Below are 20,254 nucleotides of genomic sequence, written 5' to 3'. Positions count from 1 at the left end.
AAGTGACATGTGTAGCATGTCCTGGCCACACCTCACGTCGTGGCCTTAGTGCACGTGGAAACGTGTGATTTTGATATATATTTGGGAGTCTGTGAGACAAGAGATTCCTAGAGTTCTCACCTCTGAAGCGGGCGATCTTTAGGTGATGGTTGGACAGTGTATGATCAATGTGCAGATGGGCCACTTGCTCAGGGCACCCACGGCTAAGACAGCTGTGTGAAGTCCAGCCGGTGTGCTGCGCTCTGGGTCCGTCCGTCTGCAGGGCTGAGGCACGAGCGGGGCCCCAGCACGTGGGGTAACTGGCAGTGCTGTTCACACAGTCCACGGACTCCCGCCGCCGCCACTCAGGTCATCCCGAGGGGCTCCCCAGGTAGCCAGGGGACCTGGGGGAAGAATATGTGACCACCAGAACTCAGCAAGGACTAGAAGATGCTGGACCTGTGTGTCCAGTGGCTGTCCTTGGAGGAGGACGCCATCACGGTGAGGCCACACCTGTGCACCTGGAGAAAGGCGTCTGCCGTTGGTCAAGGTTGGCCAAGGGCTCGCCTGCCAGGACGGTGCGCGCTGGCAGGCAGCCAGGTGCCAGGGTGGCCTGGAGAGGCGTGGCTGTCCCTTCAGGGTGGAGCCAACGGTGGGGAGAGGCACCCACTGAGCAAAGTGTCTGGTCGCTGGTCGGTGGAGGCCGTGGTGTTAGCAGTGTTGGATTTCTGGTGTGGAGCCCTAACAGTGGGACCACAGCTGCACGGCGTGTTTTTTCCACCGTGAGCGACCCCTAAATTTTACAGGGAAAAGAACGGGCAGAACTAGGCCTTATTTTCTCCCCTCTGTGCCCTTATATTGGTTTTTTCTTTCATCCTTTTCTCCCTCTTCATTTATTTTTCTGTTAGGCTTTTAGTCCCTGTCTCTGATTGGTAAGAGGACCAGGGGCTTTGCCGGCAGCACCATCAATCTTTCTCCCTCTTCCTTCTCTTAAACAAAAGCCTGTTTTTTCTCAAATAAAGCCTGGCCTAGGGCTTCCCTGATGGCGCAGTGGTTGAGAGTCTGCCTGCCGTTGCAGGGGATACGGGTTCGTGCCCCGGTCCGGAAGGATCCCACATGCCGCGGAGCAGCTGGGCCCATGAGCCATGGCCGCTGAGCCTGCGCGTCTGGAGCCTGTGCTCCGCAACGGGAGAGGCCACAGCAGTGAGAGGCCCACGTACCGCAAAAATAAAATAAAATAGAATAAAAAACCTGGCCTGTATCTCTAAGCAGAGCAGAGCGGTTTCCTTCCCTCCGCCCCCACCCCGTATCTGTCTCTGACTGTATTGGTTACATTCGCTTAGTGTCTCTGACTGTATTGGCTACATTCGCTTCTTTTCTGTATTCTTGGTGCTGTGGCATTTGGGGCCTTGGTCCTGGAGAGACAGCCCTCCCAGTGCTGAGCCCCCCCACAGTGAGCCACTCTCAGCCACCGCGCGGACGTGCCCTCTGCCCCAGGCCCCCTCAGGGCTGGGCACTGGGCAAGCAGCACTGCCCCTAGCGCTCAGCCCTGCCAGAATTATTCAAACTGTCCAATCCTAAATCTGCCATGTGTACCTGTGCTGCCTCACCCATTCCTTCCTGTGAAAACCCCAGTTAAGGCTCTGGGCCACGTTCTCTTCACTTCTGCTTCTGCCTCCTGACCCAAACCTATGCTCCTGGTGGAAGGGGGTGGCCCCTTCTCTTGAGAAATGTGAATAATAAATTCTTCCTTCAAGGCAGACATAGAGAATGGACTTGAGGACACGGGGTGGGGGGGAGGGGAGCTGGGAAGAAATGAGTGGCATGGACATATACACACGACCAAATGTAAAATAGCTAGCTAGTGGGAAGAAGCCGCATAGCACAGGGAGATCAGCTCGGTGCTCTGTGACCACCTAGAGGGGTGGGATGGGGAGGGTGGGAGGGAGACGCAAGAGGGAGGAGATGTGGGGATATATGTATACGTATAGCTGATTCACTTTGTTATAAAGCAGAAACTAACACACCATTGTCGAGCAATTATACTCCAATAAAGATGTAAAAATAAATAAAAACTGAAAAAAGAAAGTTCTTCCTTCAAAGGCAGTTGTCTCCATTTCTGTCACCTTACCATAGGTGATTAAAACAAATCCTGGGCACAAATTTTATTTTATTTTATTTTTATTTATTTAGTTTTGGCTGCGTTGGGTCTTCGTTGCTGCACGCGGGCTTTCTATAGTTGCGGCGAGCGGGGGCTACCCTTCGTTGCAGTGCGCAGGCTTCTCATCGAGGTGGCTTCTCTTGTTGCGGAGCACGGGCTCTAGGCGCACGGGCTTCAGTAGTTGTGGCACGCGGGTTCAGTAGTTGTGGCTTGCGGGCTCTACAGCACAGTCAGTAGTTGTGGCGCACGGGCTTAGTTGCTCCACAGCACGTGGGATCTTCCCGGACCAGGGCTCGAACCCGTGTCCCCTGCATTGGCAGGCGGATTCTTAATCCCTGCGCCACCAGGGAAGCCCCCTGGGCACAGATTTTAGAGCAAAGGTGCAGCCCTGCTCAGGAATGCCAGCAACGTGGCTCCAGCAGCTGGAGGCCAGCAGCCCGAGTGGAGGGAATGTGGTCCCGCCCACACCTTGAACAGGCTCAGGGGCTTCTGCTCTGGAGACAGGGGCTATGACGCCAGAGTGGTGGGGACAGCGGGGGCCTGGGCACAGATGGACACAGGCACCACAGGGAGGCCGTGGGTCCAAGCAGTCGCCTGGGTTCACACAGGGCCTTCATATGCCCAGAAGGTTTTGTAACATTTGCTAAATGAGGACAACGTGACCACAGCAGTTCCCACACTCTCTCAGGTCCCCCATCACACTTCCCCTCTGGCTGGAGTGGCTCTGGGGGTGGCACTCTCGGGATCTGGCCCAGGGGAAGTTGAGTTGTGGGAACATGGGTTGGGGGTCAGTGGAGAACACACGCCCTCCCCAGCCACTTGGCTAGGAAGTTACTGCCAGACATCCTGGCGTAGAAAACAGCTTCCAGGAACACCCGTGGCAACTAACCAGGAGGAAGGAGTGAATCACCCTAACTTTTGGAAAAGGATTAAACATGCGCTGATTTAACAGGAAACGCTGACATTGACAAGATAACGTGGACCCTAACAGCCAATGTGACAAGGACATTATGTAAGAAGTTTCGTCAGGTCAGCAGGGACATTTTAGATTAGTCCTGGCCCAGGAAAAGCACACGACCCTGAGGCTTCCCAGCTTATGGAAGAAACTTGACGAAGTTCTCTCCGGCTGTGACAGTGGTCCTAACAATGTATGCGATACAACCAGTAACAAGTTGTCATGCAGAAAGTCTTGTAAATTAGCAGTGACAATTGTTTTCAATCAGTTACGCTGGAGGGACTAAATTATCTTTTTCTTTTCTCCCTGGACAATGATATTGTAAAATTGTTATGAAAAGAGGCAATTAAAAATGTAGATGAGGGAATTCCCTGGCGGTCCAGTGGTTAGGACTCTGGGCTTTCACTGTCGAGGGCCCGGGTTCAGTTCTTGGTTGGGGAGCTAAGATCCCACAAGCCACGCAGCAGGGACAATTTTTTAAGAACGTGGATGAAGAAAGAATCACAGTGGAGCAGCAGGCAGTTAGGAATAAAAGGTGTGGGCTTTTTCTAGATTCTGTGATGTTTGTGCCATTTATCGATATTTTTCATGTTTAATTTGTTGTGATTTTTTCCTCTCATTCTGAATAAGTGCGTTTCTAATTTTATCAAAATCATTCTGCATTTTTTCTTAAAGAGAGTCCCATTGACTTCAGGCTGCCCCACACCTGGGCAGGCCCAGCCCCACATTCACCTGGTGGTACATCGGCCAAGTGGAGACGCGCCCGAGGCTGCAGGACACGCCGCCCTCTTCCTGAGACTCGGGCATCTTCGCCATCTCAGGGCCGGCAGGTGCTCGTGGCGCAGGACTCAAAGGCCCTCCCCAGAAGGGAAAAGGCTGCCCAGCTGGCCGAGAGGAAACAAAGAAGGCCTTCACTGAGAGCCACCACTGAGCGGGTGGCAGGACCAGCCAGGTGTGGGGGGGATGCAGACACGGTCCCTCTCAATATTCGCGGAGCCTGTCTTTGCGAGTCCGCCTGCTGGCGAAGACCCGCTTGTCCCACCGTCGGCAACGCTCGCGGCGCCTTCGAGGCTGTATGCGGATGGACGTGCGCGGATGGACGGGCCCTGCCTTCTCACTTCTGCTCACCTGTGAGCAAGCCCTCTTCCTGCCCCTCCGGGGCCGCGTTTCCGCTCCTGTGATTTCGGTGGTGATTCTGTGGCTTCCGCGGCCCCCCCCCGAGGGCTCTTCACATCCAGAGTCCTGAGCGCGGGTGGCCGGGACGTGCCCCGCGGAGGAACCCGTGTGCCGGGGAAGCTCCGTCCGGGCCGAGGGACAGCGCTGCCGGCCGGGTCAGTGCTTAACGAGCCAACGACGGTGTCTGTTCACTAAGTGGTCTTTTGTGTTGACCCATCGGGGAAAATGCCGTGCCGAGAGGCTGGCAGGAAGCAGCCCAGGTGTTTCCCCAGGAGCCGTGTTTCCCCAGGAGCCGTGGGTGAGAGTTTGCAGAGACCACATAGAGCATGCCTTTGAGAATATTGACAATTGACTGTAACCAATAAAAGAATCACCTCCAGAATATATAAAGAACTCCTACAAATCAATAAGAAAAAGACGCTCAGTAGAAAGGTGACCAAGGCAAGCCTCACAGGAGGAGGTGCAGACGACAGACAGATCCAGGACGAGCTACAGCCTTTCTCACCAGCGCCACCGGACAAGGGCCAAAGCCGCATACACCTCTGCACCCTGACCAGAAAGGCTGAAATGGTGACACTGTTCGTGTCCAGGGTTGGCCAAGGTCTCCCACATTGCTAGTGGAAGTATGAACTTTTATTTTTCTGTGGAGTCTTGGAAAGCTGTTTGGCATTATTTTCTACAAGCGAACATAGCACGTCCTACTTCAGCAGACACAAGGACATGTATGTGTGGTAACCAAACACATGGACGAGGATGTTCCCAGAAGCATTTTCCATAACAGCCAAAGTCTGGCACCGACACCCAAGCCCGCTGGTGCAGAAGGACTGAGAGGCAGGACCCCAACGGCGGGCCAGACTCTCACATGCCCGCGACATGAGCAGGAACAAAAAGACCCTCAGTAGAACTCAAGACAAAACGTTGGGTGACACAGGCCAGTCACCAAACAATGCAGGACTGGCTGTTTCTGGGCCTTCCAGGCAGGCTGGCAGGTCTGTGTGTACATTAGTTTGCCTCGGTTCCCACACAAAACACCACAAGCTGGGTGACTTAAACAACATTGATTCTCCCACTGATTAATATGCTGAAACTCTAGCCCCCATGGAATGGCATTTGGAGGTGAGCCTTTGGGAATAATTAGGGTTGGATGAGGTCATGAGGGTGGGGCCCCAGGATAGGATTAGTGTCCCCACCCCCATGTGCCAGCACAGCCAAAAGATGGTGTCTGCAGGCCAGGAAGCGGGCCCTCACCAGAACCAACCACACTAGCACCCTGATCTCCAACTTCCAGCCTCCAGAACCAAGATAAATAAATGTCTGTTGTTTAAGTTGCCTGTCTGGAATTTTATTATGTGTCCCAAGCACTGTTTTAGATTTAAGCTTCATCTAGAAGCTGCTAGTTACTTTCGAAGGTATTCCAAGGAGGCCAGGGGACAGTTTGGTGGAAGTATGTTTGCCACTTTAGTTACTACGCCGGGTCAGAAAGCAGTTAAAGCCTGTGGAAATGGTCAGACATGGACTTTTCTTTTCAAGATGTTTTTCCTGTACTCCACTTTCTCGCAAACGGAGAAAGATATATCCTGAAATCCTGAGTCCTTAGAAGTCAGCTGGTTTGAATTACGGGGAGTGGGCTTCAGTAGAAACCTCTGCTTCTTACAGGCACCATGGCTGGGTCACAACCCTCCCGGGGCCAAGAAGCAGGTTGGCCTGGGGCTGCTTGGGGGTTGCTGAGGAGAGGAGTGTGGGCAGTCAGGGCCCTGTGGCCTCAGGGCGTGGGGAGGAGGGAGGGGGCTGGCAGTGAGCTAAATGCTCCAGGGCACAGGGGCCTGTCTGGGGAGCCCCAGGCGAAGGGATGTCCTTGCCTTTTCAACATCACGGCCTCGGGACTTTGCAACCCATTTCCCCTGTTTGTATGTTTGTCCTCCTGGTAGCTCAGTCCTGGCTCCTTCCGTCCGTCCACGGCCAGGCACTGAGATACCAAGGGGCGTTTCCCGCCTTATTTCTCAGTTTGCTCTTGTCTGTCTGCCCCCTGCCCCAGAACTCAGCCCCAGGGTGGGCAGGGGTGCCAGCCCAGCGCCCCGGTGCACAGCCGGTGCTCCTACAGGATTGGGAGCCCAGTCCCCCCCCACCCTCAGGGGTTGGCTCCGGTCTTTGGGCCCGTCCCTGGCCCCGCCCTCCCTCTCTCCCGCCTCCGCAGCCCCTCCCAGCAGGCCTAACACACTTCCAGGCATTTCCTCCCTACTACGCCCTCCCCCGGACATTATCCTCCCCTGGTTGTGTCCCCTGCCCCGTTCTCCTCCTCCTCTGGGGCCCTGCAGCCCCTGCTCACCCTGCCGTGCCGGGGCCTGTCCCGAGGGAGGGCAGCCCACAACGACGCAGCAGGGATCAGGCAGGTCCCCCGGAAGCGCCGTGGCCCACGACGCCCGGCTCGGCGACGCGCATTACAATCCGCGGTCAGGCCCACAGGGGCGGGGACCCCGGAGCGCTGTCAGGCGATGGGGCAGGGTGCCCCGCGTGGACGCGACCCGCACACGTCCTCGAGACAACGCTGGGGGGCAGGGCAAGGGCTGGATTCACTGTCTTCCCTGGGAGTGCGGTGGGGGCGGGCCTTTCACAGCGGGGAAGGGTCCGGGAGGCCCGGGGTGGGGTCGCTTTAGGTCGCCCACGAGGTCGGGGTCCAGAGGGAAGGATGCCAGTCCCTCGGGCTTCCCAAGTGAGAGATGATGGGAGGGAGCACCTCCTGAAAGGAACCACCCCGTCTGTGATGAGGACAGGGGCCGGGCGCCGGGGGTTGCTCGCGGCGGGGCAGGGTCTACGCGTCCGAAGACCCCGCAGACTGAGCCGCCCATGCACGGCTGGTGGGAGCACACAGGGCAGACAGGCCGTCCCAGCTCCAGAGCCATCTCCATCGCCTTCCTCCTCCACCATGGACGCCCAGACTGGGGCCCAGAGGGCCTAGCTCCTCCCCGGACCTCACCCTGGGACCCCCCACCCCGAGACCCCAAACCCTTCCCCGGCCCTCTGACTCCAGACGGGGGCCCCCTAGGGCAGGGCCTGGCCTCCAGACCCCACTCTGGGGACCTGGGGCAGTGCCGCACGTTTGCCGGGTCGCCCTGAGCAGCCGCGAGCGGGATCCCGGTGCCGCGTGGGAGGCGTCCGTCTGCGCAGGCGCGTGCCCGGGCGCCGCAGGTGCAAACACCTCGCGTCGGTGTCTGCAGGTCGTGTGCCTGTCTCGTCTGGCCACCGGACCTCGTCGGGCCACCAGACCCACCCACCTGCCCGGAAGGCCGCGGAGCTCGGACCTCGGCCCACCCACTGCTCCGCAGGCCCGCCCCGCTCGTGCCCCGCCCCCATCCCGCAGGCCCCACCCCGCCCCCGCCCAAGGGCCGGGACCCCGCCCCAGGCCCCGCCCCGCGGGTGCGCGCCTGCGCAGTGACGGCAGGCGCAGTCGGAAGCACGGCGAGGACCGCGGGGCACAGCTGGGGACGGCTGCCCCTCTTACCCGCAGTGCTGACCCCGCAGTCGTCCTCCACTGGGGCTCGGGCCGCCCTGGCCGGGGATGGCGGCGGCGGCCGAGCCCGGGGCCCGCGCCTGGCTTGGCGGCGGCTCCCCGCGCCAGGGCAACCCGACCTCCAGCCCGGAGCTGGGCGCCGGAAGCCGCTCGCCGTCGGGGCCGGGGTCGGGGCCGGGGTCCGGGCCGGGGTCGGGGCCGGAGCGGGCGGGCGCTAGGCCCCTGAGCCCCGCCGCGCCGGGTCACAGCTTCAGGAAGGTGACGCTCACCAAGCCCACCTTCTGCCACCTCTGCTCCGATTTCATCTGGGGGCTGGCCGGCATCCTGTGTGACGGTGAGCGCCCGCGACCCCATCGCAGATCCCAGTACCTGGGCCAGAACGGGCACCTCACCTCTGACCTCTGCACTTCCAGCAATGGCCTCCCCAGGATAGAGCCCCTTGCCCCTCGGGGCAGGAGTGTGCCAGGCCCAGACCTCCCCGTGGAGGTGATGAGGGCCAGCTCCTGCGGGCGTCTGGGGGCGTCCAGTGGCCGCGGCCCCTCCCCCAGGCCGGTGGAAAGATCTGCTCCCTAGGCGCCCTCACCTGGCTTGGGATCCAGTGGGGAAAGAACGTCGCGGCAGCGCAGGGCAGGTGCAGTGAGTGCGGATGAAGCCAGCCAACCCTGAGCAGGTGCAAGGGGCAGCAGTGCGGCCAGGCAGGGCTGGCCTGGGCCACTGGCTCCCCTGGGCTGGTGCTGGCCCATTCTCTCCTGGGTGCACACTGCTGCCCACAGGGCCTGAGTGCTGGCGCTGCGCAGGCTCAGACTCCCAGAGAGCCAGCTGGGCCAGGCCTGCCACCCCGAGTGTGACATGCCCCAACAGGGCTCACACGCCGCCAAGCCGGCCTGGCGGGGTGAGGAGGCCCTCCCTCCTCCGGCTCCTGGGCAGCTGACACGTGTGCTGCCAGGGTCGGCTCTTCTAATCCTGCTCGCTTCCGCAGGGGACGGGGCGGGGAGCCTCTGCCCTGCTCAGGGAGATGGGCCTTTGGCTCTGGGGACAGAGGGAGCATTCAGGCTGGAGCCTGCAGAGGAGACTGGGCGCCTCACACAGGATGCCTAACGCCAGGGCAAGTGGCAGGTCCCCCTCGCGGGTATGGCCTCCTGAAGGTGGGCACTAGGTCTGAGGGGCGAAGAAGCCCATGGAAGGGAAATGGGGGTGATGTGCAGGCCTTCACTGGGCAGCTGTGCGGACCTTCTCCCCAACTCTGGAGAAGGAGCCGGTGACCTCAGCAAGCAGAGGGGCCTGACAAGGGCATGGGAGGAAGAGCCCCTTCTCCTGCCAGGGAGCACCCAGCATGTGGGGGGAGCAGGGACTATGTGCATGGGCCAGAGGAGGAAGCTGGGTGCCGCCTGCCCGCAGCCGATCCAGGCTGGGTGCCTCACCCGGCCCCACGCGTCCCCAGGATGGGTAGGGTGCCCCCTTGCTGCCCCTGTGGGCCTTGCGAGCATAGCTCACCACTGTTGGAGCCTCTGGGCTGTACTCCCTGGGCCGGGGAAGGTGCAGCCCTCATTGGGCCAGCCGCCCTGCCTGCCTCGGGGGGCTGGGGGGATCCTGGTCTATCACAGACTGGCTGTGGCCTGGGCAGGCACATCGTGCGTGGGAGGGGTAATTAGGGGTGTATGCAGTTGTGGGGAGTGAGGGAAGGGTGTCCCTGGTGAAGCTGGTGTAGGGGGTAGGTAGAGGTGCAGGAGCTGGCCAAGTGCCCACCTGCCCACCCACCCTCAGCAGAGACTTGAAAGAACTGGGCCTGTGTGTGCGTGTGTGTATAGGGCGCTGGACGGGGGACTCTCGGGACACCAGAACACACCGTCATCCAGGACGGTCAGAGCCACCAGGGCCCCGCTCCCCGCTCTGGGCTCTCTGGGGTGGGACAGAGGATCAGGTTGTCTCCATGCCCTCTCCCTACCCCTATGACTAGGGCTGGGGTCAGGAAGTTTTGGGAGGGTGGGCCCACTGTGATGGGCCATCTGCCCCGTCACAGAATGCTGGCACCCTACCACACGGCCCTTGGCGGTCCCCCTGGTTGCGGCCTCCCTCCCGCGTGCCAAGACCTGGGGTCTTTTGATTCCCGGGCAGGACGGGGGCCAACTCACGGGGCTCTCATTCCCATAGTCTGCAACTTCATGTCCCACGAGAAGTGCCTGAAGCACGTGAAGACCCCGTGTGCGAGCGTGGCACCCAGCCTGGTCCACGTGCGTATGGAGCATGGGCTACTGCACCTTCGGGGGGAGTGTGCAGAGGGTCAGGGAGGCCAGCTTTTGTGGTGGGCAGTCAGGCCAGCATGTCGGATGGGGTGGGCAGTGGCCCAAGCACTGGGGGGCTGGGGTGGGAGTGTTCCCTTGTGCTGGTCTGGGTCCCTGAGCTGCAGACTGCATCCCTGCCTGTGAGCCCCTCCCAGGGCAGCAGCTGGGCGTCACTTCCCGATGGTTCTGACCCTGTCTTCTCCAGGGTCCCTGATACCCAGCACTGCCCCTCCTGCCTGTTGGTGGGCCTCCCCCACCTGTACTTTATCCGGGTGGCCTGAAGTGTATCACGGAGGGGAATAGGCCTGGGGGAGTGGCCAGCACCTGTGCAGCTGGATCAGGCCTGGGCAGGACCAGCCGGGGCCTGAGCTGCAGTGGGGGTTGTCTGAGATCACGGCCCAGGCAGCCCTGAGTTGGTCGTGCACAGGGAACGGGGAGGTCAGCATGCAGGGCAGTCCCCGGCAGGACCCCTGGGAGCACCGGGGGGCTGAGAGGCACACACAGCATCCTGTTAATTGTGCTCGGGAGGACTGAGGGGTGTATGGCGGTCAGGCAGGTGGCCAGGGCTGGTGATGGGAGCTCCCTGGGACAGAGAGGAAGTGGGGCTTGGGGACCCAGTTGCCAGGCCTTAGGGCCCAGGCTGAGGCCGAGCTCTGCTCCTTCCAGGTCCCCGTGGCCCACTGCTTCGGCCCCCGGGGGCTCTACAAGCGCAGGTTCTGCGCCGTGTGCCGAAAGGGCCTGGAGGCGCCCGGGGTTCGCTGCGAAGGTACCGCCAGGAGCCTGCCTGGCTCCTCTGGGGTCTAACTCCCTCCTCACCAGGGACCTGGCCTCTGCTGCCCAGGGGCGCCCAGCCCTCCCTGCGGTCAGGCGGTAGCTCTAGGGTGGGGTTCGGGGATTCTGGAGCTGCCCGCGCCGGGAGGCGGGGAGGCGGGTGCAGGGGACCGCAGGGGCGCAGGCTGCGTGTTGAGGTGGGCCCGGAGGGGAGAGGAGCGGAGAAGCTGGTCCCCATCCCGCCGAGGGAGGGGGGACTGCTCCTGTCTCGCACGTCGGACCCCAAAAGGTTAAAGAATGTGCGGTCAGGGGACGGGCGGCCCCAGACGGGAGCAGAGAGGCCGGCGAGAAGGGGTCTGGCAGGGTCGGTGGGCAGCGGCGAGAGGCCCCTAACCCTGCCCGCCCCCCAGTGTGTGAGCTGCACGTTCACCCCGACTGTGTGCCCTTCGCCTGCAGCGACTGCCGCCAGTGCCACCAGGACGGGCACCGGGACCACGTGAGTGCGCTGGGCCGGGGACCGGAGGGCCGGAGGGCCGGGGAGGTGGGGGAGGCTCCGCCGAGCCTGCTGACAGCCCTCCCGCAGGACACGCACCTCCACCACTGGCGCGAGGGAAACCTGCCCTCGGGCGCGCGCTGCGAGGTCTGCCGGAAGACTTGCTGCTCGTCCGACGTGCTGGCCGGCGTGCGCTGCGAGTGGTGCGGCGTCCAGGTGGGGCGGGGCGGAGGCCCTGGGGGCGGGGCGGGAGAGGCGCGGGTGCGCGTGGGGCGGGGGCGGGGGTCCTGGGGGCGGGGCGGGAGAGGCGCGGGTGCGCGTGAGGCGGGGGCGGGGTCCTGGGGGCGGGGCGGGAGAGGCGCGGGTGCGCGTGAGGCGGGGGCGGGGTCCTGGGGGCGGGGCGGGATGGGTGTCGCGGCCAAGACCAGGGGGGCGGGCTGCATCGTCCAGTGGCAAAGCAGGCTGGGGGGCGGGGGTCCTGGGGACAGCTCGTTTGGATCGGGGTGTTTTCCGGCTTTTGGGGTGGGGGTTCGGTTGTACAGGGGAGACTGAGGTGGGGGGTTGCGTGGGAGCTCAATGTGGCCCCCCGGGAAATCACTGAGGGCCGGCCTGGACCCAGGCCCTCTCCTGTACCAGGACCCCAGGCTGAGCCCGCGCCCTCTCCCCCAGGCCCACTCGGTCTGCTCCGCGGCTCTCGCCCCCGAGTGTACTTTCGGGCGCCTGCGCACCATGGTCCTGCCGCCGGCGTGCGTGCGCCTGCTGTCCCGCAACTTCAGCAAGATGCACTGCTTTCGGATTTCCGAGAGCACGGCCCCTGAGCCCGGTGAGCAGGGCGGCGGGGAGCGGGCGTCTGGGGTGGGGGCCGGGCCTCGACTGAGGCCAACTGTGACCGTCCCACAGGGGAGGGAGAAGACAGCGTGGACGGAAGCGCCCCCGCCGGCCCAGGGAGAGAGGTGATGGCACTAGAGTCCAGTAAGTGCCCCTTAGCTGTGCCCAGCCCCGCATCCCATGCCCCGTTCCCCCATCCCGTGCCTCGTTCCACGGATTTGCACCCACTTCCCTGTGGCCCAGGCAAGCAGACTCTGAAGATCTTTGACGGCAACGACGCAGTGCAGCGAAACCACTTCCGTGCCATCACCGTCCCCCGCCTGGCCAAGAGTCAGGAGGTGCTGGTAAGAGGGACCCCGCAGCCACCTTGCAGGCCCGTCCCTGGGGGGCTGCGGGGACCCAGCGTGGCCTGGCTCCGCTCACGCCCACCCCCACCCCCCTCCAAGGAGGTGGCGCTGCGGGCCTACTACATCACGGAGGACCCTCAGGGCTTCCAGCTGCAGGCGCTCCCTGCACCCGCTCTGGCTGGCAACACCGGGGCCTCGGGAAAGGCCTGGAGCGGTGGGACCACCGAGGAGGAGAGCAGTAGAGGCCCAGGGGCCCGAGACGCTCCCAGCATCACTCGCGTTCCCGAGGCCTGGATCATTCGCGCTCTGCCCCGCACCCAGGAGGTCCTGAAGATCTACCCTGCCTGGCTCAAGTGAGACCCAGGTCCCCGGTAGGGTCCGCGGAGGGAGGGAGGGGTGGGGGCTGTGCGACCCCAGCTCCTGAGCTTGTCCCCTGCAGGGTGGGTGTGGCCTACGTGTCCCTGCGTGTGACCCCGCAGAGCACTGCCCGGACTGTGGTGCTGGAGGTCCTCCCGCTGCTCGGACGCCAGGTATGTGTGCTGGGCCCGCCCTGCCTGGCGTGGTGGCCCCGTGTGGGACTTCGGGAGGCGGGGGGGGGGGGGGGGGCGTTAGGGCTGGTCCAGGCCTGATGCCCTGAACTCCACCCCAACAGGCCGAGGGGCTGAAGAGCTTCCAGCTGGTGGAGGTACTCATGGGCAGCAGGCAAGGTGAGCGGGCAGCCTGTCGTCAAAGCCCTGACCAGTCCTGCCCCCAGGTGCCGGGGGCCCAGGGCGGGTGCTTTTGGAGGTGGCCGCGGGGCCTGGGGCTAAGAGTGCTGTCTCTCGACTCTGCAGTCCAGCGCACGGTGCTGGCGGACGAGGAGCCCTTGCTTGACCGGCTTCGTGAGATCCGGCAGGTCAGTGGGTGTGGACACTGGCCCCTGGGGAACGGCTGGCCTTTGGCCATGGCTTCTACCTTGTCGAGAGGGAGTCTGTCTGCCCTTAGGACACAAGGCCATGCTGGCGGGCAGCTAAGCGTCCCGGCCAGCAGTGCCTCCCCTTCGCAAGTTCCCCGTGTGTCCTTTCTCTCCTCCCCTTTCCCATCTTGGCGGCCTTCAGCCTGGGGCGTCTTCCCTTCGGCCCCCTTGGTGGACGGGGGGTGGGGAGGCCCGTCCCCTAGTTCTCTGCTTGGCGTTCCCCCCTCCCTGCAGACGTCCCTGCGGCAGATGAGCCAGACGCGGTTCTATGTGGCTGAGAGCAGAGTGGTGGCCCCACGCGTCTCTCTGTTTGTGGGTGGCCTGCCCCCTGGCCGGTCCCCCCAGGAGTATAGCAGTCTGCTGGACGAGGCTGTGGCCAGCAAAGGTGAGACTGCCTGGGCTGGTCCGGGGCGCTTGGCCAGGTGGGGGGCAGGGCGGGAGTCCTGAGAGCAGGTGTGCGGGCTGCCGGGCCGAGGCTGCATCCCCGTGCTGCCCCGCTTCCCCCAAGCACTGGCTGAGCCTTTCCCGAGCTGGTTCCTGGCCCAGAGGGTCTCCGTCCTCACCTCTGGGGCCCAGACCCCATCACCTCCTCTGAGGAGGTTTCCTGCTCTGGGCCCTGGGGGGAGTGCCCTGTGCCTGGAGTCGGGGGGCACTTCCTGGGAGAGCTGCGCTGTTGGGTGGTGTGAACTTACTCCTGGCCTGGGGGGCCGGGTGGGACTGCCTGGGGTGGCGGCCCTGGGTCGGGGGCCTGGGGGGCAGGTCCCTGGTGTCTGACTGCAGCGTGCCACCCTGCCCGCCCCCCCGTCTTTGCAGCTGGCCTGGTGTCCGTGAGCCACGTCTACTCCGCACAAGGTGAGCCCCCACGGGTTGTGGTCAGGTTGGGTCCGAGGTCACTCCCTGGAGTAGCTGGAGCAGCCTTGCTCTCTTGCTTCACCTTGTTTGGGACCCGTGGGCCGGGGAAACGGTGGTGTTTCATTTCCTGGTTCATAGCTGTGATGCTTTTGCTAAAACATGACTGAGGTGCAGAGAATGTTTTCTCCACAACCTCTTGTGCTCATGGATTCCATCTTTTATGGCGGGAAACTTCAGATCTTCCCAGTGGGAAAACAGTACCGTGAGGCCCGTCTCCCCTCTGTGGTGCCATAGCAGTTACCAACGTTCTCCATGCCTCTCGCGGGTCCTGGCGGGGGCGGGGGGGGGGTGCGGGTCTGCTCCACCCTGCCTCCAGGTGGCCTTGCTCTGGGCACCCAGCATCTCCTGTCTCTGGGCCCAGCTGTCCTTGGAGGCTTCCCCTGGGGGAGGGAGTCCCGCACTGCGGGGACGCCTTGGGACGGGCTGGCCTGAGGTGGGCCGTGGCCAGAACTGGGGCCATTCGGCCGCGGGAGGAGGCGAGGCCCCAGCCCAGACACCGTGTGGGTGGCGGCAGGACAAGTAACCGAGCTCACGGCCCACCTGCCACAGGTGCCGTGGTGCTGGACGTGGCCTGCTTTGCGGAGGCCGAGCGGCTGTACATGCTGGTCAGGGACACGGCTGTGCACGGCCGGCCGCTGACTGCCCTGGTGCTCCCGGATGTGCTGGTGAGTGGCGCTGGGGCGGGGCCTGGGGCCATAGCTTCCATGGCCAGTTTGTCTACTACCTGGTCAGTTGGAGCAAAGTCCGAGTCTGTGTGCACGGCTGACTGACTCCGAGGGAGGGGCCCGAGGTCCGATGGAGAGAGGGCGGCACGCCACGTGACTGGCCCTGCAGCGGCCGCCTCTTCAGGGCTGGCCTGTGTTTGTGACTGTGTGTGCGGCCCTCGCAGGGTCGTGGGCCCTGGCCCCGCTTTTCCTGCCCTGGAGGCCTCTGCAGCCCTGCTCGCACCCTGGGCCTCCTCTGGCCAGTAGGTGACGCTCCCTGACCCTGGAGGCTGTCCCAAAGCCCCAGCAATGCCCCAGACCCCGCCCTGCACTGTGTGCCCTAGTAGTAGCTTCTGGTCCTTGGCCCTGCTGGCCCCCAAGGACCCCCCCGAGGCGACCGGACCCCAGTTCAGGCCGAGCAGGATTAGAGCAGAACGAGTTCAGGGTCTGTGACTGGGTGAGCCACGTCTGCAGGTTTCTGCTGCCCTGTCCTACCATCCAGACAAGGAGGCGGCCACTGCAGGTCAGGCTCCCCCCCCGCCGGCTCCACGGGCAGAGACGGGTGGGTGATGCCGACACGCGCTTTCTCTCTCCCGGCAGCTGCCTGCCCTGGGCTGAGCAGGTAAGTGGTGACCGCAGGCAGCTCGGCCCGGTGGCTCACACGTCACCCCAGTGTGTCCTCGGCCTTGAGCCACGGCCGAGCCCGTGTGCGGCCGCTGCCCGCTGTGTCTGCGCCTGTTTGTCTCCTGTCACCCGGCAGCCCCCGTCCTCACCACGTGGGGACCCCTGCTCCCTGCCCACTCTCGCGGGCACTGTTTCTGCTGTTGTGTTTGGGGGCGGGCTTTGTCCCGTGGCCCAGGGGAGGCCTGGGGCCGCCCTGCGAGCCGGGCTGCCCCTCCTGACTGCCGTGTGGGTGGGTGGGGGCCTGGCAGTGGGCTGGCTCTGAGAGGGGCAGGCGGGGTCCTGCGTGGGCTTCCAGCCTAGGCTCCTGGGCCACGTGGGTCTGGTGGCGGACATGGCCTGAGGACACGTGGCGTGGCAGCTGTGGCGTGGTCGATGTGCTCAGAGCTCCAGGCTGGCCAGTGTCGTCCCGCCCCACCGCCCAGGGGCCTATGGGCACCCCTCCTGTTGTGGGATGCAGCCTGAGCAGGCAGTGGTGAGGTGGGGTGGCCGCGTGGCCTTCCTCTGGAGGGGCTGGCCCCAGACTGGCTCAGGCAGGTGGGCTGAGGGGCAGGGGCCACCACCGCCAGGCCGCGTGCTAGGGGAGGCCCGGCTCTGTCTCTGGGGGTCCGGCCAGCCCGTCCTAACGCAGTCCCATCCGTCAGCACCTGAAGCTGCCCCCACACTGCCGCCCCCTGCTGGTGTTTGTGAACCCCAGAAGCGGAGGCCTCAAGGGCCGCGACCTGCTCTGCAGTTTCCGGAAGCTGCTCAATCCCCACCAGGTCTTTGAGCTGACCAACGGGGGGCCGCTGCCCGGGTGAGCCTGCCAGAAGGGGTACCTGCCCATGCCTGCCCCCCGGCCAGCAGGAACAGGTTGGGGTTCGGTGGGTCGGAACCCTCGAGGGCACCCTGGGTGGGGATGAGCTGCGGCCGCTTCTGCCCCGGGGGTGACCTCCTGCCCTGCTTGTTCGCGGCCGTGGCCAGTGCCGGGACACGTCCTGTCTCCCTGCCGCCAGGTTCCACGTGTTCTCCCAGGTGCCCTGCTTCCGGGTGCTGGTGTGTGGCGGGGACGGCACCGTGGGCTGGGTGCTTGCCGCCCTGGAGGAGATGCGGCACCGCCTGGCTTGCCCAGAGCCTGCCGTGGCCATCCTGCCCCTGGGCACAGGTGGGGTCAGCTGGCACGTTGGGGGATGGGGCCCCGGGCTTGGCGGGGCGAGGGGTGGGTGTGGAGAGTCAGCGTGTGTCTTGCCGCTGTCCAGGGAATGACCTTGGCCGGGTCCTCCGCTGGGGGCCGGGCTACAGCGGAGAGGACCCGTTCTCTGTGCTGGTGTCGGTGGACGAGGCAGACGCCGTGCTCGTGGACCGCTGGACCATCCTGCTGGACGCTCATGAGGCTGGCAGTGGGGAGAACAGCGTGGCAGACGCAGAGCCCCCCAAGGTACCGGTGTGCCCAGGCGGGGGTGTGGCACCCGGCTGGCGCCTCTCTACCACGTCTGTCCAGGTGTTCGTCCTTGCCCCAGCCACGCCTTGGCGTTGGCGCCAGCGCTGTCCCCTCGTGGACACGGGTGCCGGGCCTGGGGATGGCCGGCTCAGAACCTGAGTGTGGGGCAGTCACCGGACGGAGCAGCTGTGACAGGAGGCCGGACCCACCGCAGGGGCAGCGGGGAGCACACGGCGGGGCCGACCGGGGCCAAGGGACAGGGCAGCGGGGAGCGCACGGCGGGGCCGACCGGGGCCAAGGGACAGGGCAGCGGGGAGCGCACGGCGGGGCCGACCGGGGCCAAGGGACAGGGCAGCGGGGAGCGCACGGCGGGGCCGACCGGGGCCAAGGGACAGGGCAGCGGGGAGCGCACGGCGGGGCCGACCGGGGCCAAGGGACAGGGCAGCGGGGAGCGCACGGCGGGGCCGACCGGGGCCAAGGGACAGGGCAGCGGGGAGCGCACGGCGGGGCCGACCGGGGACGACGCGTCTTGTCCGCAGATTGTGCACATGAGTAACTACTGTGGGATTGGCATCGACGCAGAGCTAAGCCTGGACTTCCACCAGGCACGAGAGGAAGAGCCCGGCAAGTTCACGAGCAGGTGCCGCAGGGCAGGGGTGGGTGTGGGGCTGCCCTGGCGACCGTGTACTTCCTGGGGGCTTGTCCGTGACTCTAGGTCCCCCGCCAGGTTCCACAACAAGGGCGTGTACGTGCGGGCTGGGCTGCAGAAGATGAACCGCTCCCGCGGCCTGCACAGGGCCCTGCGGCTGCAGGCGGGGCGGCAGGAGGTGCAGCTGCCCAGCATCGAGGGGCTCATCTTCATCAACATCCCCAGGTGCCCGCACGCGGGGCGCCCGGGCTCCGGCCCCCCCACCCCGGCCTCCCTCCGGCCTCCCTCTGACCTGTGTGTCCCTCCTTCTTGGTGCAGCTGGGGCTCGGGGGCCGACCTGTGGGGCTCCGAAAGTGACTCGAGATTCGAGAAGCCACGCATGGACGACGGGCTGCTGGAGGTGGTGGGGGTGACGGGCGTCGTGCACATGGTGAGCGCGGGGGCGGGGGACCGGGGGGGCCGGGCTGTGGCGCTGCGGCCCTCTGAGCATGGCTCCCCCTCTCCCCCACCAGGGTCAGGTCCAGGGTGGGCTGCGCTCTGGCATCCGCATCGCCCAGGGGTCCTACTTCCGTGTCACCCTCCTCAAGGCCGCACCTGTGCAGGTGGACGGCGAGCCCTGGGTCCAGGCTCCCGGGCACATGATCATCTCGGCCGCAGGCCCGAAGGTACGCAGGCGCGGGCTGGGCAGGGGGATCGCTGCCTGCAGGCCTCGGCTGTGCAGAGCGGCCGGCATGGCCTGGGCACCCGGCGGTCCTGCTGCAGCTGGTTCTTCCCTGACGCGGGGACGTCGTGAGGCTGGATGAGGCCGGCCAGCCCCTAGGGAGCCCCTCCCCACAAGCCGCGGTCACACCACGCTCCGCTCTTTCCCCTTCTGTAAGATGGGCTGAGATGGCAGCGGCCGTCCTAGGACCCGGCACCAGGTGGCCTGCAGAATTGCACAGCCCTCAGACCTTGCCTGTCTCGGGACAGGTCCACATGCTCAGGAAGGCCAAGCAGAAGCCCAGGAAGGCGGGGACCCCCAAGGATGTGCGAGCAGATGGGGCGCCTGCCCCTGAGGGGGACTCCAAGTAGAGGCGGGTCCTGGAGCAGCGTTCGCTGGTGGATGTACTCGCCCACAGCCCTGCCCTTGGGTGTTTCCCTCTTGTCCCGTGCCCGTGCCACACACAACTGCTGGGTGGGTAGTGGGCACTTCTCTGGCCTTCGTCCCAGTGATGGGTGGGCACGGGGCTCTCTGGGGCCCGGGCCACCGTCCTGGAGGGCACGCACTCCTCCCCAGGTCCCTCTGCCACCTCTGACCCCTTCAGCCAGGCAGTGCTGTACCTCACCTCATGCCCCATGGGCTGTCCCCCTGGATGCTCCTACAGGGCAACTGGCTCTCTGGACCCTGGGGTTGCCCAGCACAGACACGGGACACCCTGGCCACTAGCTCTTTGGCCTCACCTCTCCACTGAGGGCTGTCCTGGGGGACATGCCTCTCCAGGCCTGGGTGGTGTCTGGCCGGCCCAGTCGGAACCTGGCTGGTGGCCCCGGAGTGACAGGGCTGGGATGGGAGGGCCCCGAGGAGGCCAGGTGGTGCCCAGGAGGTAGCAGGAGCCTGGCTGGGGGCCCAAAGGAAGTGCGGAGGGCGTGCAGCGGGAGTGGCTTTTATCAACAAGGCTGACGCGGCACATGACCATTGCGGCGCTCGGCCTCCCATTTGCCGACAGCACACGGGTGCCGTGCCCGCTGCTGGGCAGACGGGACTCGTATGATCTCCGTGCTTCTCCACGCGGAGACTTGGCGAAACAGGATGCAAACGTGGCTGTCTGGCCGGGCCACTCGCAGAGCCCCTACCACAGAACCCCAGAGTTTAGCCGGCCCAGAGTCCCGACCCCAGCTGCCTGGGAGCCCCCAAAGCCCCAGAGAAGGGTCCACAAGCCCCTCTCCTGATCGCCTGGTCTCTTTGCCTTTGGCGCTGTCTTGCCACTGGGCCCTCGCACCCTGGGTGGTGGCCTTACCCTGACATCCGGCCCCCAACCTCGGACGTGGCCTGCCCAGCCCTGTACCCGCCAAGCTCGTGCCAAAACTGTCGACACGTGCGTCGGAGCAGCCGTGGGTGGCGGCCCGTCCTCGCCACGTGCCTCTGGTAGCCGCTGTGTGTCCCCCAGGTCGGCGTCCCCGGGGGCAGCATCAGCTTTTGCTTTGCGGGCCCCGTTGGTCAATGTGGACCGTCTTGTAAATTTTGGTTCAGGTGAACGTGTCCTCTGTGCGTGCGTGAGTGAGTCTGTGTGCCCGGAGGGGCTGTGTGGGCTCTGCACCGCCCCCCCCCCCCTCATTTGTAACTTATCACCTAAAGGTGACCGTAATTTATATCTGGGACAAATACAGTCTGGGCGTCCTGTCCTGCTGCCGTCTCCTGCGTCTGTGCCTGAGGCCAGTGTGTTGGGGGAGGGG

The 20,254-nt window shown here is 64.5% G+C and overlaps 1 protein-coding gene across 3 annotated transcripts; it reads left to right on the top strand.

The window, feature by feature from the left end:
- The first annotated feature begins 7,733 nt into the window (after nucleotides 1–7,733).
- Nucleotides 7,734–20,207, top strand: DGKQ (diacylglycerol kinase theta). 3 transcript variants are annotated; one of them, XM_032632372.1, is made up of 24 exons: nucleotides 7,734–8,113; nucleotides 9,931–10,010; nucleotides 10,728–10,827; nucleotides 11,243–11,328; nucleotides 11,416–11,541; nucleotides 11,995–12,148; nucleotides 12,226–12,297; nucleotides 12,397–12,497; nucleotides 12,600–12,853; nucleotides 12,940–13,030; nucleotides 13,153–13,207; nucleotides 13,334–13,395; nucleotides 13,690–13,840; nucleotides 14,269–14,307; nucleotides 14,917–15,032; nucleotides 15,574–15,693; nucleotides 16,397–16,548; nucleotides 16,748–16,896; nucleotides 16,991–17,169; nucleotides 17,712–17,812; nucleotides 17,900–18,046; nucleotides 18,140–18,251; nucleotides 18,334–18,486; nucleotides 18,791–20,207. In XM_032632372.1, exons 1-24 carry the CDS (start codon nucleotides 7,828–7,830, stop codon nucleotides 18,890–18,892), a joined length of 2,988 nt encoding a protein of 995 aa, XP_032488263.1. In that variant the 5' UTR covers nucleotides 7,734–7,827; the 3' UTR covers nucleotides 18,893–20,207. The 3 variants fall into 3 exon arrangements, with proteins under 3 accessions (XP_032488263.1, XP_032488264.1, XP_032488265.1); XM_032632373.1 differs by having other exon boundaries at nucleotides 18,700–18,837; XM_032632374.1 differs by lacking the exon at nucleotides 15,574–15,693.
- The last annotated feature ends 47 nt before the right edge of the window (nucleotides 20,208–20,254 follow it).

This window comes from Phocoena sinus, chromosome 5, assembly GCF_008692025.1.
Source record: "Phocoena sinus isolate mPhoSin1 chromosome 5, mPhoSin1.pri, whole genome shotgun sequence".
Taxonomy (NCBI): Eukaryota; Metazoa; Chordata; class Mammalia; order Artiodactyla; family Phocoenidae; genus Phocoena; species Phocoena sinus.
This window is presented reverse-complemented; position numbering and strand designations above follow the sequence as displayed.

What these genes read in the sequence shown, in the direction of transcription:
- DGKQ (XM_032632372.1), top strand. Translation starts at nt 7,828, where the DNA reads ATGGCGGCGGCGGCCGAGCCCGGGGCCCGCGCCTGGCTTGGCGGCGGC. An exon ending in AGGACGGGCACCGGGACCAC is followed by an intron (nt 11,329 to 11,415) that starts GTGAGTGCGCTG and finishes GCCCTCCCGCAG; the next exon opens with GACACGCACCTCCACCACTG. An exon ending in ATCTACCCTGCCTGGCTCAA is followed by an intron (nt 12,854 to 12,939) that starts GTGAGACCCAGG and finishes TGTCCCCTGCAG; the next exon opens with GGTGGGTGTGGCCTACGTGT.